Here is an 18,865-nt window from a genome sequence, read left to right as displayed (position 1 = left end):
AGGAAAGATGGATGGTTCAGGATGTTTAGGGAGAAGGGAAGTGACCTTGAATGAAGGGATGACCTTAAAGGAGAGTGTTTTCTGAGGCGGGATGGGGACCAAGGTCAGTGCAGAATCTCCTCAAAGGATTGGGCCGTTTGTGAAACTCATATTTCATAGTCAACAGTCCTGCCTTCATTTTAATTAAAGCTGGTGTTATATTATGTTTTACATACCACTTCTGACAAAGAATTCTTGTTCTGTCCGAAAAAGTCATTAATTCAAGGTCTAAATTCAAAAGCCAACTGTCATTCTCGGTCCATTGCTACCTTCACCACAGCCCTCCTGGGTTTGTTCAGAACTGGGTTTAGGTCTAAATCCAAAAGTCGGCTGTCATTTTTGGTCCAATGCTACTTTGTCCCATCCCTCCTGGGTTTGTTCAGAACTGAGTTCAGGTCTAAATCCAAAAGTCAGTTGTCATTTGTCAGTTGTCAAGGCAGCATTTCCAATGCTGCCTTCACCAAGCCCTCCTGGGTTTGTTCAGAACCAGGTTCAGGTCTAAATCCAAAAATCAGCTGTCATTCTTGGTCCAATGCTACCTTAACCAAGCCCTGCTGGGTTTGTTCAGAACCTGGTTCAGGTCTAAATCCAAAAGTCAGCTGTCATTCTTGGTCCAATGCTACCTTCACCCAGACCTCCTGCATTTGTTCAGAACCAGGTCCAGGTTAAAATCCAAAAATCAGCTGTCATTCCTGGTCCAATTAGCTGTGGGCTGGAGGATTACCAAGGGTCAGGAATGTTTATGACATTTTGAGCTAATATGACCACAATGCCATATTAGGTCAAAGACATTGGACAGTGGACCAAGATTGACAGCTGGTCCCAAACAAAAGCAAGCTCATCCCTACTTCTGAGCTAAACTGAACTTTGCCACCCTTCACCCAACCTTTTACTTACCGCTGTTGCACAGCAGTGTCCCGGTCCAGTATTTACATCCTTAGCTATGTAATTCTCTAAATTCCCATACCTGTACATTGACTTGAATGGAGCTGAAGTTGGAGATCCTCAGTAAATGGCCTCATTGAAGTCAATGGGGACTCAATGGTGCAGCCAGCCTCCTAAGGTTAGTATACAATGGCATTTCTAGTTTGCTCCCAACAGATTATGAAGCATTTTTGAAGGATGTGGAAAGCAGAGTTTGAGTTGGATTTAATGAAACAACTTACGCTAAAAGTGACCTCAGCTTGACTTGATATCAAAGTTAGCTTAGAGGTTCATGTACACTAACCCTTAAAGCAATATTTTTAAGGGGCAGGTTGATTTAAAAGACAAGCTCAGGTCTACTTACCCAGCCCCCCTTCCTATCCCACCCATAGTCAAAAACTGTGACAGTTGGACATTGGACAGTGGCAGCTCAGTGGACCGGGAATGCCAGCTGATTTCCAGATTTGGACTTGGTTCCGAACAAAAGCAAGCTCATCCCTACTCCTGAGCTAAACTGAACTACTCCAAGCCCTGGCCAGCCCTTTACTTACCTCTGTGGCACAGCAGCAGTGTTTACATCCTTGGCTATGAAATTCTTCTAAGTGCTGCCTTTACATTGACATGAATGGTTGGAGATACTCAGTATATGACCTCATTCAAGTCAATGAGGACACAATGGTGCTACCAGCACTGAAATTAATGTAATGCCTGAGGATGGGAACACTGGTCCAGACCTTGGTTGTGGGTAAGTAAGGTGTTGGGGTGGAGGTTAGTTCAAGATGTCCAATAAGGAAGCAGAATTTGCATATGTAATGAACAAACATGTATGCATATAGTTGCAAGATTATTAACTATTGATGAAAAATAATTACGGATAAGATGATTTAAATCCTGTATAATAATAATGATTTACATTAAAAGGATCTGTACCCAAGGAATATGCGCTTTGTCATTGCTGATTATGTTTCTGAAAATGTTAGCTGCCTGGCTCTCATACTGATCCAAAAACTTAAAACTGAACTCCAGTTTTACCTTTGTACTTGTACAGTTGTACAAGTCCTCTTGACTGAAGTTGCTAACTCTGTTTTCAATGAACATTGTGAGCTTCTCACAATGTTCATTGGAAGCTGCAGCAAATAAGATAGAACCTGTCTCATTTCCTGGCTGAAGTACTGTAATATCATTTCATTTTATCAGCCATTTCAGACTAAGGACTGGCTGACATTAGGGTCCTTGGTGCGGGATTAGGAGACAATTAGTCAATAGATCCTTAGTTGCTTCTATGTTTTGTATCCACAGGACCATTTCTAACACCGGGCTCAAATATATTTCCAAAGATGCTTTTGAGATGAACCCTCGTATGACTCACATGTAAGTGATCCTTCTGTAGAGCTGATTTTGTTTCTTTTTTTTATTATTTTGGAATGAAACACAGAGCAAAGAATGGAAATCGTGAATCAAATAGAAAATTTGCATCATATTTCACCTTCTAAACGATGATTTATTTTTGTTAATATCCACAAGACCAATGTGTTTACTTTAAACAGCCAAAACTCCAAATTTGAGCTGGCAGGTTTAAATCAAGTTTTTCAAGGACCTTGTAAAGCAACCTGTTACATGAATATTCGGAAACAAATGCTATTATTGAGTAGGCATAAAAAAATGCCAGTGTGGAGATAGCACAGCCTGTAGAAAGCTTCCCAATTCCAGGGGTACATTCCACCTAGACCTTAATTTCAGGTCCAACTTTTACCCTTGACGAAAAACTAATGATAGCACCTAGGTGGCCATGAAAGCAAACTACTTGGGTTGTGAGGCTATTGGACATGAGCTTGAGGCAATTTGGATGGTGCATCTCGAAACAGGGAGAGAATTCTCCATGGACACCCATCTACTGAATCTATATCAAAAGTGTTTGAAGACACATTGGGCTTTTGCAAGGACCTCACAAAGGGTCCTGTTACATCAACATTTGGTAAAAAACACCATTACTGAGTAGGCATAAAAATATGCTTGGGAGGATCTGACACATCATACAAAAAGCTTTCCAATCCCAGGCATACTGTCCACCTAGACCTCAGTTTCAGGGCCAACTTTGACCCTTGACCACAAACTAATGGCAGAGCCTTGGTGGCCATGGAAACAAACTACTTGGATTGTCAGGCTGCTGGACCAGAGGTCATGGGAACTTGGATGGTGCACCCAGGAACTGGGAGAGAAAACTCCATGGACACCCATCTATTGGATCGATATGAAGGGTGGTTGAAGACACATTTGGGCTTTTCAAGGATCTTGTAAAGAGACCCGTTACATGAATATTCAGAAAAAAAATATGTCCTGCAAAGAGCTTCCTAATCCCAGGGGTACTATTCATCTAGATCTCAATTTCATGTCCAACTTTGACCTTTGACAAAAACCAATGACAACACCTTGGTGGCCCCATGAAATCAAACTGATTGGATTATGAGGTTGCTGGATCCGAGGTCATGGAAACTTGGATTGTGCATCCAGGGGCAGAAAGAAAATAAGATAGGACACCCATCTGTTGGATTGATATGAAGGGTGCTTGAGGACACATTTCGTGCTTGTTTGTCAGTATATTTACTTGTCATCATCACATTTATTATATAAAAAAAATCATAACCCTCTTAGACTAGGCACCAAAAGGAGCTTTGATGTCACCCTACATGGAACTAGAGAGGGAAAGGGAATCACGTCTCACTTTTGGATTCTGAGTTTGCATATTAGAGCTGCAACTTGCAGCCTTAAAGACCACACCCAGGTCAGCCAACATTTTTTTCTACTTTTTGTTGAAGTGAGGAAGGGTTAAAACCCCTGTAAGGTTTTTTTACTGTTGTATATGTCCCTGCTAAGGAGATTCATCCTTGTACCTGTTTTTGATGATGAATTTGGCCATACAACTAGTCATACGGTGGAATAAGTTATCTTTACCCCTGCCCAGTTATAACAATTCACTGGGTGTTTTCATGCATCCATCCATGGCTTGTTTGGCACTTGCACTAGCTTGTAGCGGTTGAATGACTTTCCCTCTGTCTCCCATCTGAATAACTTGAGCCAGCCCCCCTGCCTTCTCTGTCTCACATTTCAACAGCATGTGACTACTTCTCCATCCTCCCAATACTGGACACCTGAAGACTGTGGCTTCCCCTCCAATCCCCCCTATACTGGACACCCTGTAATCAGTGACTCCCCCCATCTCTCCCCAATATTTGACACCCTGTAATCTGTAATATTTCAAAGAGAGCGACAAATGAGAAATAAGAAAAAAGTCTTTATTGTTCAGCGGGTTACAACAAACATGGCAAAAGACATCCAATGTGTTTCAGGTGCTACACAATCCACCTTCAACAAGGCTGGGTGAAATGGTAGAAGTGAAGTAAAAGTACTGCTAATGGGACTGAGGCAGAGGATGTTTAAATCACAGTCTGTGCAGTGTTCACAGCATAAGTAGCAAGGAGGTTTCCTTGGCTTCCAGGCCCCTGAAACGTGTTGGCTGTCTTTGAATGTCCTTTGCCTAATACAGGCAACCTGTGCTCAAATAATTATTTTGTCCAATTTTTGATAAAAATCCATGTCCAGTGCCCCTCCACCACTGACTCTTGAACCCTTGTAATCTGTGACTCCCTCTCTATCCTCACATACTATACACCCTTCAATCTTTGACTTCCTCTCCATTCCCCTTATACTGTACTCCCTGTTATCTGTGACTGCCCCTCCGCCCCACACGCATACTGGACACCCAACAATCTGTAAGCCCCCTCCACCCTACCATACTGGACACCCAACAATCTGTAAGCCCCCTCCACCCTTCCATACTGGACTCCCAATAATCTGTAAACCACCTCTACTCTTCTATACTGGACACCAAGCAACCTATAATCCCCCTCCACCCTTCCATACCAGACACCAACCAAACTTTGACTCCCCCAACATCCCCCCCATACTGGATACCTTGTAATGTGTGACTCCCCCTCTTTCCTCCACCAACTGTATACCCTGCCTTTGACTCCCCCTCCATCGTTCCATAAGCTTATGCCAAGAGATGTGAAGATTGGACTCTATTGTCTGGGGGCCTCCTGTGGATACATCTGGTCAAAAGAGATGTCTTTACTGGTCTTTAAAATACATGCATGGTTTAACCTAAAATAAGGCTAATTAAACTGCGGTTTGCGCGTTGTAGTAATTAGGAGTATTGACTTATTCAGAAGCCTTGATCCTCAGTTAATCCTGAGCTGAGAGCAATCAGGATATTAGCACTGTAGAAAAAATAAATCAATTGCTGCATTTAAAAGAGGAAATCCTAACACCAGTAATAGAACATGGACTACTCCATGATATACAGGCAGGCCAGGGCAGAGGAATTTTAAGGGGCAGCAAGGTATCATAATTCCCACCTCTGTTCTTGTCCACCTGGGAATTGTAGGTGTTTCAAATCATCCATTCTCCACCCAGGAACTTGAGGTAGACATCTCATCTCAATAGTGATGAGTCCCCAAGTAATGGAAGAAACTGTCATGGTTTTTCACTCTAACATTCATCAAACACTAACATTTTGGGTAGGCTGACTTTATTGCTATAACTTTTTTTTAATATATATATAATTTGAATCCTCCTTTTACCTTTCCTGACATATTTTGCCTGTCATTGACAATAGCCTTGGAGGCTTCTCTCACGCTTAGGCAGATTTTGTCTTGTTGTTAATAAGATGGCTTACTGAGCACTTGTTTTGTTGTTCTTCAAAATTATTAAGTGTTTTCTGGCGCGTTCCTAATTGCGGGAAAGAGATTTTGGCAGGGTGCACATCGCTAATGGCATTTTCACCATGAGGTGATTGGGATGAGTAATTAAAAAAAAATAAAAGGTCATGGTATTTTTAAGGTTTGATGGGAACGTATTTCTCTTAGGTATGCATTTTCTTCTCCCTGGATAGAGCACTTCTCCTCTCGCGAACCTACCTGCTGCTTCCTGACTAAACTAGGTTTAGTTATTAGCCGCCATCATGGGGATTATCACTGATCATTTCCCCATTAACGAATTCAGTTTAAATGCTCAAGGGGGATTCACAGCCAATTAGCTTACATATAAAAAAAATATATTATAATTATTTTATTTTATTGCTCTTCACAAAAGTATAGAATGATAAGAGTAGATATGACATTTTAAAGGCCCTAAGATCCACCATTCTGCCATCTAATTTTTAATTTAGAGGAATGATTTAAACTGCATTTTGACACAGTAAATTCCTATAGTGGTGAATGCTAACAAGCTTGCTTAATACTAGACATGACTGGGGGATGCACCAATTTTTGGCCCTTAATTTTTCTCAAACTCAAATAATGACATAGATGTGTTTTAATTAGCCTTTTGTGTGCCAGCGTTATCAATTCCATAAATAACAGGAAGTAAATTGTCATGGGTCACTCTTGGCCAAAATGAACCCTTACCAGTGCTGCAACGGAGGTTAACCAGACTCCTGTTGCCACTCAAAAACTTCTCCTAGCCTCTCTACAGCAGGGGTGCTCAACTCACACCAGGGAAGTGCATGCCCATGGTCAACAACCTGTTGATCGTGTTCTGGGCTTGCCAAACCACCATCCCAGAGCATCAGAGTGCTTAGAGCTGGAGGAAGCAGGCGGCTGCTGAGGTAGCTGGAGCCGCATAAGCCGATGCTTCCTCTGCAGTGCCAGCTCTTGTCCCAGGAGGAGTGATACTAAGGAACAGGCAGAGGTCAGGAACAGGCAGGCAGAAATACAAGCTGAATCCAGGGTTGGGCCAGTAACAAGCCATGTCATCAATGAAGATCGGATACAAGCAGGACACAGGGAAAAGCTGAAGACCAGTCAGCACTGATGATGAGCAGAAGCATCCTTTAAACAGTCCCTCTGGCTCCAACAGGAATTGTGGACACGCTCATGCATCATTTGCCTTACTGGAATTCCCTTATGGGGTTTCCTGGTGAAGACTGGGCTTTCCTTTGTCAAGCCCACACCATCCAAGGCTGCTGTGTAACACAAATAGCTATACCAACATAAATACCATGACAGCTGTCAACAAATGACTCCAGGAAGTTGTTTTTGAAGTCCACCAACATGAAGACTTAACTAAGATTTCCCCATCCCCAGCCACATTCCAACAACTTGAAACAACTATGTACTCAAATTGTGGATATCTGATTTCTTCCGGCAGACCAAACTCAGGTAGATTCAGGTAGACTGACTGGGCAAATAGCCATATCAACATAAATACCATGATAGCTGTCAACGAATGTCTCCAGGAAGGGGTCTTTGAAGTCCACCAACATGAAGACTTAACTAAGATTTCCCCAGCCACACCACAGCAACTTGAAACAACAATGAATTCAAATTGTGGACACCTGACTTCCTCCAGTAGACCAGGGTCAGGTAAATTCACCAACAACTGGGCAATGGATAAGCCCCATTCTACTAAATGTGCTCCCATTATATACAAATCCCAACTACGTACAGTATAACATTGACTCCCAAAGACTTCACTTGGTTAACTTTTATGATGATCATACTGCCACCCAATCCTATTTTTCACAATTCCTTATTATAAAGTAAGTTAGGTAACTGCATAACCTCTCTCAAGCCAGCCTCTCTTGATTGATCTCCCAGCCAACACCACAGTTGTGGCACCTCCCAACTATCTGATATTTAACTGCCAGGACTACTATCTTAAAAATTAGCTGTGTCTTGCCTCTTTCTCTACTAGTCATTAGTCCCCTCATCCATTTTATTCTCAATAGCTCCCTTTTTTGCCATGGTTTCCTTACAGTAACCAAGAAATTTAGAAGTGAATGCAGCCTCAGTGCATATGTTGTATACATTAAGCGTACCCATATGCACAACGGCAATACAGCTGTCAGGTGCAATAAAAAAAAAAAAAGTAACCAAAACAACAAGTAAAAATGTTAAATACTTTTGTCAGACACCACCAATCTGCCCAACTTTAGATCATCCAGAAAAAGAAGGTAAATAAATCCTTTTTTAAATGGCTAATTGCAATTAAAGAAGGCCGTGAAATAAAAAACAGATTCATCAGTTTACAACATTATCCATTTACTATTGCTCACTTGAATTGTAAATGACAAACATGTAAACAGCTGCAAAACTGGTCCTGGTTTTCAGAGCACAGACATCCCGTCACTGTGGTGGGCCTTGGCAAAGGTAAATTAAGGTTTATGCTGAGGGATGTTTTTATCATGCCACAAACACTCATCATCTGTGCGTGATTACAATCAATGTTTAGATGTCGTAGCTTATTGTTTTTGTATTTGTGTTTTGTGTCTTGTTTGGTGCATCATAGTTTTGCTTTGTTTGCCTTTGCAGTTCCGTTAGAGATGCTGTTGGCTAAAGGCCATTAAACCAGGACCTTGATCTCAGGGGGGAGGATCTGTGTTCAAATGATTTTCCCTTTCAAGTTTTAATCTTGAAAGGGAAAATTATCTCAAAAGAGCTTAAAAAGCCAAAGCAAAAATGAAAGAGTGCATGCAAAGTACCATAATCTATAGCAACCAATCAGAGCATTTGTGAGGTCAGGTACTGATGTTGGATGGAAGAGTTGGTTCATAATTGGTGTTTCAATCCATCCCAAATGTGTTCAGCAGGGTTGAGGCCAGGGCTTGGTGCAGGCCATACCACACCAAACTGATCAAACTATGTTCTTATGGAAATGGTCCCCATTTATGATGTCAGGTATTGATGTTGGATGAGGAGACCTGGTTTGCAATCAGCGTTCCAATTCATCCCACAGCTGTTCAGTAGGGTTGAGGTCAGAGCTTTGTGCAGGCTACCCAATTACCTCCACACTATACTGAGCAAACCATGGAACTTGTGAGCTCAGGTATTGACGTTGGACAGAAGAGTTGGTTAATAATTAGCATTTCAAACCATCCCAAAGGTGTTCAGGAGGCTTGAGGCCAGGGCTTGGTACAGGCCACTCTGGTCTTCTCAACACCAAACTGGTCAAACCATGTCCTTTTTGAAAATTGCCACCATTTATGGGCTCAATGTTGGATGAGAAAACCTGGCTTGCAATCTGAGTTCCATTTCATCACAAAGGTGTTCAGTAGGGTTGAAGTCAGGGCTCTGTGTAGACCACTTGGGTTCCTACACATCAAACAGGTCAAACCATGTCCTTATGGAAATGGCCACCATTTATGAGGTCAGGTATTTATGTTGGATGAGAAGACATGGCTTGAGATTGGTCTTCCAATTCATTTATTGGCTCAATGATGGATGAGAAGACTTGGCTTGCAATCTGTGATCCAATTCATCCCAAAGCTGTTCGGTAGGGTTGAGATCAGTGCTTTGTGCAGGCCACTCAATTTCCTCCCCACCATACTGGACAAACCATGGACCTTGCTGTTACGCTGGAACAATATAGGTATGCATGTATGTATTATATGTAAAACCCTAACAGTAAACTTATTTTATCGTGTCTCTTTGGTCTGGTACATATACCTCTACAATCCTTTTATTCTATCTGCTCTGTAAGGCAGGCCATACATTAATCATTTTTTTTGGTCAACCAGTGGGTTGAACCCCCCCCCCCCCCCCCAAAATAAATGAGCCAATTTACATCAAGTGTGTGGATGGGGGGAATCCTTCCAACTGAGTTATTGTATTCTGACAGTGTGGAGCCTTCTCTGACATCAGAATATACTGATCAGTAATGCCGGCTATAGCTGGTGGCACTGACCTTTAGGAAAAAATGATTGATAGATCAACTTCTGTACAACCATCCTACCCATACATGGATCTTTTCTCTGTGTCTTCTTTGTCTAAAGCCTGGTACACACTATTAGTTTTTTCCATTCTACCCAGCGGGTACAACGAAAAAAACTGTCAGCTTAGGTCGGAGCTGCTAAACTATGCAAAGTTAGTATAGCAATCTCCCCTGCTGAGCTATTGTGTTCTGACAGGGGAGAGCGCTGATAAGGGGGTCTGTCGGCTGCTGGTTTTCCAGCATGCTCATCCGACAGAACCCGGACAGACTGACATACGCACGGGCCGAATGTGGGCAGTTTTTTTTTTGGAACCGGCAAATGTCTCCGGACATTCGGACTGTGTGTACCCGGTTTAACTTACACTCTTATCAGTTAAATATATACCAACTATCTCCTCGGACTGCAGAACACTTCCCTCTGTGTTATGGAGAAAAGAAGAGGAGGAAGTGTTTGCAGTCCTGTCCTAGGGTAAAAATGCTGCTCCTCCATAGATACAGTGCAGTTTGTGAGTGTTGTCACCCCAGAAAGTGTGTTACTGACAGGATCATCAAAACTGATGCGGCCACCACATCTAAGGACTGGTGAGCTTCATCATATTAGACATTTGTATTTGTGGTTATATACTTTGTTTTCACGGTGTCTATGATCAGGGACATAGTAAGGGTATGTCCTCTGCCTAATTATTTTATATTAGTAAAAAAAGCACCAGAGGGATGAATGGTTCATATTTTGTGCCTTGATTCTTTATGGGACCTGTACTCAGGGGTGTGTCGCCCCCCCCCCCCCTATTTTGCTATAAAAGATATCCCTGTTTCCCATCCCAGTAAACTGGGAGCTATGGGGTGAATCATTTGGTGATATCAGTACTTGCTGCGGAATTTGATATCGAGGCAGCTGGCCTCAGCCAGGACTGACAGCAAACACTCATTTTCACTCCCCTGTGGCCAATCATTGACCTGACAAGAGCTGAAATGGATCCATCCCCACCACCCGGGGCATCGTAGAAATGATCCTCTGTGCGCAGGCACGTGTAATGGTATTTACAGCTGTTTGGATCTGTCGTCACCCAACTAAATGTAGCCGATAATGACACACTTTTCTCATTAGACGCGGGTCACAAAGGAGAAACCAATACGTGAATATGATGGGAAAATGTTGAGAAATATCAAGAAAAAAAAATATAGCACCCACAGCCAGGCACACTCTTCCACTGGCTCCAAAGAACAGTTTTTTTTTTCTATTCAGAATGATGAACTTGAATAGAAATGAGGGGAGCATAGGATACCCACATTAAATGGTAGAACTTGATAACTATAGGACTTCTCAACTTTCTGGCTGCACTTGTACCAAAAGAAATGTCCCTCAGGATCTCTACGCTGACATTGACTAGTACTCCTTCCGGCAGTTAAAAAGATATACACAGTCACTACTCTTCAGCCTTGAAGACATTTACTCACATAGCCACAGGATCATCACTTGCCATCCATTGGGTTCTTCCTAGGGAGGGAGATATAGACCATAGGACAGCTGGACTCTTTCCCACCAATGTCCTCTTTGCTCTCTCCAGTGAGCTTCTCCAGACCCAAACTTAATCCCTGGACTTACAAATAGGCACCCCAGATAACCCTAGCTGGGACCTTGGTGTCTTCCTGAAGGCTTTTTATAGAATTCTGCACTGAGCAGAGCCCCTGCACAGGGTCTCCTCCAGCTGGACTGGACCCAGGAACACTGCACCCTGCTGCTCAAGCCTCGGGCTATTTATGGGCCCTCTCACCACCTACTGGGCACACCTCCCCAAGGATTGGCTAGCGTTCCATAAATATTTAGGCTGCATACCCTGTTCTTCCTCTCACTATGATTCTAAAATCCTCTAGAAGACAGGGAGAACACTAGATCAACAGCCTATGAGACATTGAACAGCCCTAAACAGTAAACCTCTGCTCCTCTGATTACAGTGAAGCCAAAAATATTTACCTAGCAGGCTACTACGCTAGCAGTGTGCTAAACTTTGGTTATATGCAGAGTGTGGTGGGCTGATCAGTTCCTAGCTTGTTATATGTTTTGGGGACTCTACTTGTGAGATTTACTCAGGGCATTTCCTCTCGTGTTGCAAAATTCAGTTGGCATAGTGGTTATGTCTGCTGCATGATTGCAAGTTTGATATATTAAAGTGTAAGTTTAGTAAAACATTTAAAATAAAATCAGCACAAGGAACATTACTTACAGTCAGTACAAAATGTCCCTTGAGTTTATGGCTGGTACTTAACTTGAAGTCTTCCTCTTTTGATCCACCCCTATGTAATCTTTTGGTCTGGCGGAGTTGATAGGGTTAAGGAACCTGTCATATACACTCATCAAGAGTGCCGACTATTTCCAACCTTTCCACCCCCCCCCCCCCCATTCATAGAAGTTGTACTATAGCTTCCCTGAATGAAACATGAACTATGAATGGAGTATGGGCAGATGAATGGAAGGTCAACCTTCTCCATTCATAGATCCTTTTTCACTGATGGAAGCTATAGTACAGCTTCTATGAATGGAGGAGGTAGGGGGAAAGGGTAATAGTCGGCACCCTTGATAAGTTTATATGACAGCTTTCTCAGCTAACCCTGTTGCAGAAGAAGACTATGGTGGCAGGGATAGGGGGGCATCCGAAGACAGAAAAATTCAACTAAAGCACCATCAGCACAAGGGACACATCGCATTGACTGTAAGTAATGTCAATTGTGCTGATTTTTATTTATTTTTAATAAAATGTAGTCTTTAGGTACAGGGATCCCAATGCTGTAGCCCCCAAGCCAAATACATGACCATTAAGTAATTTAAAGTGTATGCACGAAGCTTATATTTTAGTTGTGGATCAAGTAGTGAAGGGTTAAAACCCCTGTCCCATTGAAAAGATTTCCCTTCCTCAGCCTATCACAGTGATTGGCCAGTAGAATGTGAATGGGGCCTTGACCAATAAATGTGAAACGCAAGCTAGGGGCAGGCTAGTGTGGTCTTGACCAGGGAATGTGCATTGGTTTACAAAAATAATTTGCATACCAAAGCATCCTGGAGTTCAGGACACCTGGAGTCAAACTAGGAGATTCCAACAAGAGGCTTTTCCACTGGTATCTTTGAGCAGAGAAAGGTTGGTCTTTGGAACAGAAGATCCAAGTTCAGGAAAGGTGAGTATGCAAAAAAGGAGGTTAAGAAGTTTAAGCCAGCCGTACATGGATTGAAATTCAGCCAATTCAGCAGAAAATGGCTACATTTTAATCCATGTATGGGCTAGCTGGTTGATTTATCGATTGACTTGTGTTCAACCAGCTTTTCAGGTTTTTCCCGAATGATAAGTGCTGCCACCTATAGCCGGCAACACTTATCACTGTATTCTGCCAACGGAGAAGGCTCCCTGCTTGAGGAATACAATATTGGGGTTGGGGTGTAGGGGGAAATAGTTTTGGGGTTACATTAAGGGCTTTTATTGGGGAATACAAGTAGGTTGGTGGGAGGGTGAGTGTGAAGGCTAGTGTTAGCGTTTGGGTCACAGGGAAGATTAATGTTAGGGTTACGTGGAAGGTGATTGTAAGAGTTAGTGTTGGGGCTGGTGTTATAGGGAGGGTTAGTAATCAAGACTAGTGTTGTGTTAGGGTTGGGGTTACAGGAAAGTTTAGCGTTAGGGTTACTTTGGGGGTTAGTGTTGGGGAACATAAGTAGGTTGATGGGAGGGTGATTGTGAAGGTTAGTGATAGGGTAAAAGGGAGGGTTGGTATGAAGATTACAGGTACAATTACAGACAGGTTAGTGTGAAGGTTAACTTTAAGATTGGATGTAGGGTGATATTAGGGTTAGTGTTTGGGATGGGGTTACAGGGAATGTTAGTGTTAATGTTACACGTAAGGTGGGTGTGGGAATTAGTGTTGGGCTGGAGTTACAGAGAGGGTCAGTGTTATGGTTGGGGTCACATGGAAGATTAGTATTTGGATTACATCGAGGGTTAGTGTTGGGCATTACAAGTAGGTTGGCGGGAGGGTGAGTGTAAAGGTTAGTAATAGGGTTGGGATTACTGGGAAGATTAGTGTTAGAGTTACATGGAAGGAGATTGTAAGAGTTAGTATTAGGGCTGGAGTTCCAGGTAGAGTTAGGATTAGGGCTAGTGTTAGGGTTATAAGGAAGATTAGTTTTAGAGTTTAATTGAGGGTTATTGTTGAGGATTACAAGTATGTTGGTAGAAGACTGAGTGTCAAGATTAGTGTTAGGATAATAGGAAGGGTTGGTATGAAGATTACAGAAGGGTTAGCATGAGAGCTATGGGCAGGATAGTGTGAGGGTTATCATTAGGATTACAGGGACAGTTAGTGTTAGGATTAAGGTTACAAGGAAGTTAGTGTAACAGTTAGGGTTACAGAAAGAGTTAATTTGACTGGTAGTGTTAGAGATGAGGTTGAAGGGAGAGTTAGTCTGAGGGAAAGCCTCAGAATAGGACATCACCAATAGAGCTGGTAGCTCTAAACCCAAGTTAGTTTCACGGTTACTGTTAGGAATGGGGGTTACAGGTAGAGTTAGGTACAACACACAAAAGATCCCACTTGAGCCGGCTCCAATAGCATGATCTCCTCACTGCAGGGTGCTCGTCCAGTCATGGCTGAAGCAATAATAGCGAATAAAGGCAGTTGGATCTCAGTTTGGTGTGCAGCAATCTGGACTTTCCTTTCATTACAAGTAGAGTTAGTTTGAGAGAAGCCTTGGGATATGACATTACCCTTTGAGCTGGGAGCTCTAGACCCAAGTTAGTTTGATGGCTAGTTTTAGGGATGGTGTTACAGGTAGGGTTAGTTTGAGGGAAATCCTTGGGATAGGGCAACACCCTCTGAGCTGATAGCTCTAACTCAAGTTAGTTTGAAGGTTAATGTTAGGGATGGGGGTTACAAGTGGAGTTAGTTTGTGGGAAAGCCTTGGGATAAGACATCACTCTTTGAGCTGGGAGCTCTAGACCCAATATTACCATTACCACAACGTCCAAGAGCTAAAAGCATGAAGAACTTGAAGAAGTCGGTTGTGTCTTTTCAGGTTTGTTTTAAATCTTCAGCATTTGACAAACGTTTATTTATGTAGACTAAAAAAAAGGAAAGAATGTAACAAAATGATCATAATAATAAAATATAAATAAAAACAATTCAGTGCAATACTTGTTTGTGTTCCCGCCATCCCACTTGTGCTGATGGGAATGATGGGAGTAGACAGCAGACAGTCTGGTATTACACAGAGGTCACTTTACTGTGGGGTTGGTTTCAGCACAAACAACCATATGTGTGATCTTTAACCTTCCTCTTCCTTCTAGTGCTGACAGCTTCACTCGTCCTTCCTCCAAGTTCTACTTCCAGTCTTGACTTGTAGCAAAACATCTGCCTCATGTCTTATCAAAGCCATTTCTCTTCTTTTTCTAGTAACCTGTCGGCAAATTCTCTGGTGTCTCTGTCATGGAAGACCTTTTACCACCTACCTCTTCAAGAACTGTAGGTTAACCAATCTTTCATCACAATGATTAATGTTTGTTTTGCTGTGTCCCTGAGGAAGGGATCTAGGGATCTTTTATTGACATAACCGGTCAAAGCAAATATATTTTCCTCTCATTGCAGACTCCTAGTTGTCTTTGATATGTTGAAGCAATAAATACATGTCTTCATGTATATTCATTATATTGATACTGAAACACCAGAAAATTCTGCCAGATTAATTATAAAGGATTTTTAGCAAACTTTTCTAATCATTTATGTTTTGTATCTACTGAACATTGGCTGATGCTATATAGCAGCTGAAACATTTCAAAATGAGAAGTCGATGGATATTTAGCCTAAACACAAGTCCAATGTTTTATGAAATTGCAGTACTGACAACCCCTTAAACCTAATCTCATTACAGTCGAAGTAAACCATTTTATTGAAATCAGACTACAAAAGTGGACTAACATTAGTTTTTCAGTAGAAGGCCTTCTTGCAGCTGGACATTTAACCCATAAATACAAAACGCTTGTCAGGGATGCCATATTTCATCCAATAAGCTGTTCAGCTCAGGCTCTTCCTAAACTTCGATGAGAGAGGATGTAATCTAGAGCAGGCAGATGAGGAATCTGGGAACTGCTTGCAAACTAAAATTAGGCGCTATTATTTAGAAAAGAAAACATTTGAATTTACTTTGAAATTATAAAAAGAATTGTGTATGGCTATATGTTGAAATAGACATATAATAATAATAATAGATATTTAGTTATGATGTCCCTATTGTGGAGTATGGCATAAATCACAAAACTGCTTATAATTAAAAAAAAAAAAAAATATATATATATATATATATATATATATATATATATATATATATATATATATATATATAAATTCACCATTAAGCCAGTTATGCATTCAATTAACAAAAATAAATAAATGATTTTTAAATACAGCTAGATTAAGTACCTGCATTTAAAAAAAAAAAAAAAATATTCCTTTGAATGGCTATTTGTTGAAACAGACAAGTAATAACAATAACAATATTAATAATAATAATAAAAGCAATAGGTGATATTTACTTATGGTAGAGCATGAGTGTGTATGTGTATATACATATATATATTGCCCGCTCCCCAATCTGCTTATTGTACAATGAAGGAACACCATCACATTGATTTACATTGATTAGGTCCTCTCCCTACCGTCATCCACAGCACAAAGTGTTATGCCGCGTACACACGAGCGGAATTTCCGTCGGAAAAATCTTGGATGGTTTTTCCGACGGAATTACACTCAAGCTTGCCTTGCATTCACACGCCACACAAAAGTTCGCTGAACTTTCGACCATCAAGAACGCGGTGACGTACAACACTACGACGAGCCGAGAAAATGAAGTTCAATGCTTCCAAGCATGCGTCGAATTGTTTCCGAGCTTGCGTAGGAATTTTGCGCATCGGAATTGCTACAGACGATCGGAATTTCCAATCTGAACTTTTTCCGACCAGAAAATTGAGGACGTGCATTCGGTCTTTTGCTGGCTGGAATTCCGCCAGCAAAAGTCAGATGGATCATACGCACGGTCGCATTTTCGGACCAAAAGCTCTCATGGGACTTTTGCTGCCGGAATTTCCGCTCGTATGTGCGGGGCATTAGACACAGAATAGCCTGAATATAAGTTGCTCAGTTGTATTCCCTCTGCCTTTTACATTCTCATTCCTTCTATTCAGGGGGTTAAAAGAAGCAAAAAAAAAAAAAAAAAAGGAGTAAGTGAATGCATAACTGGATTTAATGGTAAATTTGTATACGTCTGTTTCAAAACTGCTTCTAATTTAAAAAAAAATATATATATATATACAGTATCTCACAAAAGTGAGTACACCCCTCACATTTTTGTAAATATTTTATTCTATCTTTTCATGTGACAACACTGAAGAAATGACACTTGTCTACAATGTAAAGTAGTGAGTGTACAGCTTGTATAACAGTGTAAATTTGCTGTCCCCTCAAAATAACTCAACACACAGCCATTAATGTCTAAATCGCTGGCAACAAAAGTGAGTACACCCCTAAGTGAAAATGTCCAAATTGGGCCCAATTATCCATTTTCCCTCCTCTGTGTCATGTGACTCGTTAGTGTTATAAGGTCTCAGGTGTGAATGTGGAGTAGGTGTGTTAAATTTGGTAATATAAAAAAACCCCAAAGGGTTAACGCTGCGCTAGAAAAAAATAATTTTTATATATATAAAAAAATATTTGAAATATTTAAAAAATTCAAAACCAACAAAGCAGCCAGCATCAAAGAGTCAGATACAGGAACTCCAGTGCATGTGCTAAATAAAAGATGCAGCGCTATGATTATAAAAAATGAAATTGGTAGTGGTGAAAAAGACTCTCACAAGAAAAAAACGAAGGCGGTTACCAATCCAAAAATAAGCATAAAATGATTATATCTTTTACATAAATAATTGAGTCAATTCGTGCTAAGAAAAGTGATAATAAAAATGTTCCATATCATAAGATAAGTGCCGCAAAGAAATAGTTGCCACAACAGAAAACAAATCAAAATGTGTGATAAAGCATAAAATGGTGAGTGAATATCAACTGAAATAAATCAATAAGATATAATTCAAGCACCTTATTACCACCATAAATAATAAAATAGAAATTAAAAACATATATAAAGTCCCATCTCAATGCAAACAGTGCAAAAATTAGAAAAATAAACAGTCCATGAACATTGTGAAGATGATAATCCAGAGAGTGTGGTATAGACAGGTCCAATATCCCAAATGCTAGCACACCCGAGTGAGTATAGAGGCTCCTTACCGACTGCGGATGACCACCTATATGATCTCACCAGGCACAGGGAATATTGAGGTCTCCCAAAAACCTATAACAGCATCTTGCAGTAATAGCTAGGCCCGTGGTACTCGGAAAACAAAAGCAAGAAATGTTCCCATAGTGTAATCGTTGAAGGGTTTATTATATAAAATAGTTTGCACTTACAAAAAGATCCATCCAATAGAGCATATATCAAATGTGGGTAGACAGTTGTAGACATGACAGTTGTAGACATGATGTGCATGTGTGAGGAGGAAAGTCTGGCTTTCCTCCTCACACATGCACATCATGTTCCAGAGCATGTCTCTGTACGATGTCACCAGGGTAAATGTTTAGTGTCCTACGAAACGCGTAGGGCAGGGTCTGTGATGCTGACGTCACTACGTTTTTTTCTGTCGAGACCGGGAAGCAAATGAACAGCGGGAAGCCTGTGGAGACGCCGGGACTTTTAAACTGTCTACCCACATTTGATATATGCTCTATTGGATGGATCTTTTTGTAAGTGAAAACTATTTTATATAATAAACCCCTCATTTGAACGATTACACTATGGGAGCATTTCTTGCTTTTGTTTTCCGAGTACCACGGGCCTAGCTATTACAGCAAGATGCCGTTATAGGTTTTTGGGAGACCTCAATATTCCCTGTGCCTGGTGAGATCATATAGGTGGTCATCCGCAGTCGGTAAGGAGCTTCTATACTCACTCGGGTGTGCTAGCATTTGGGATATTGGACCTGTCTATACAACACTCTCTGCATTATCATCTTCACAATGTTCATGGACTGTTTGTTTTTCTCATTTT

At 41.2% G+C, this 18,865-nt stretch overlaps 1 protein-coding gene across 1 annotated transcript in view; it reads left to right on the top strand.

Moving 5' to 3' along the window:
- The window catches only part of NTRK1 (neurotrophic receptor tyrosine kinase 1), a 149,641-nt gene that overhangs the window by 52,107 nt on the left and 78,669 nt on the right, over window positions 1-18,865 (top strand). The window contains 2 exon segments of the mRNA XM_073609768.1: window positions 2,263-2,334; window positions 15,166-15,234. Of these exon segments, the coding sequence (XP_073465869.1) occupies window positions 2,263-2,334; window positions 15,166-15,234 (141 nt within the window).

The sequence above is a fragment of the Aquarana catesbeiana genome, linkage group LG13, assembly GCF_042186555.1.
Source record: "Aquarana catesbeiana isolate 2022-GZ linkage group LG13, ASM4218655v1, whole genome shotgun sequence".
NCBI classification, from domain to species: Eukaryota; Metazoa; Chordata; class Amphibia; order Anura; family Ranidae; genus Aquarana; species Aquarana catesbeiana.
This window is presented reverse-complemented; position numbering and strand designations above follow the sequence as displayed.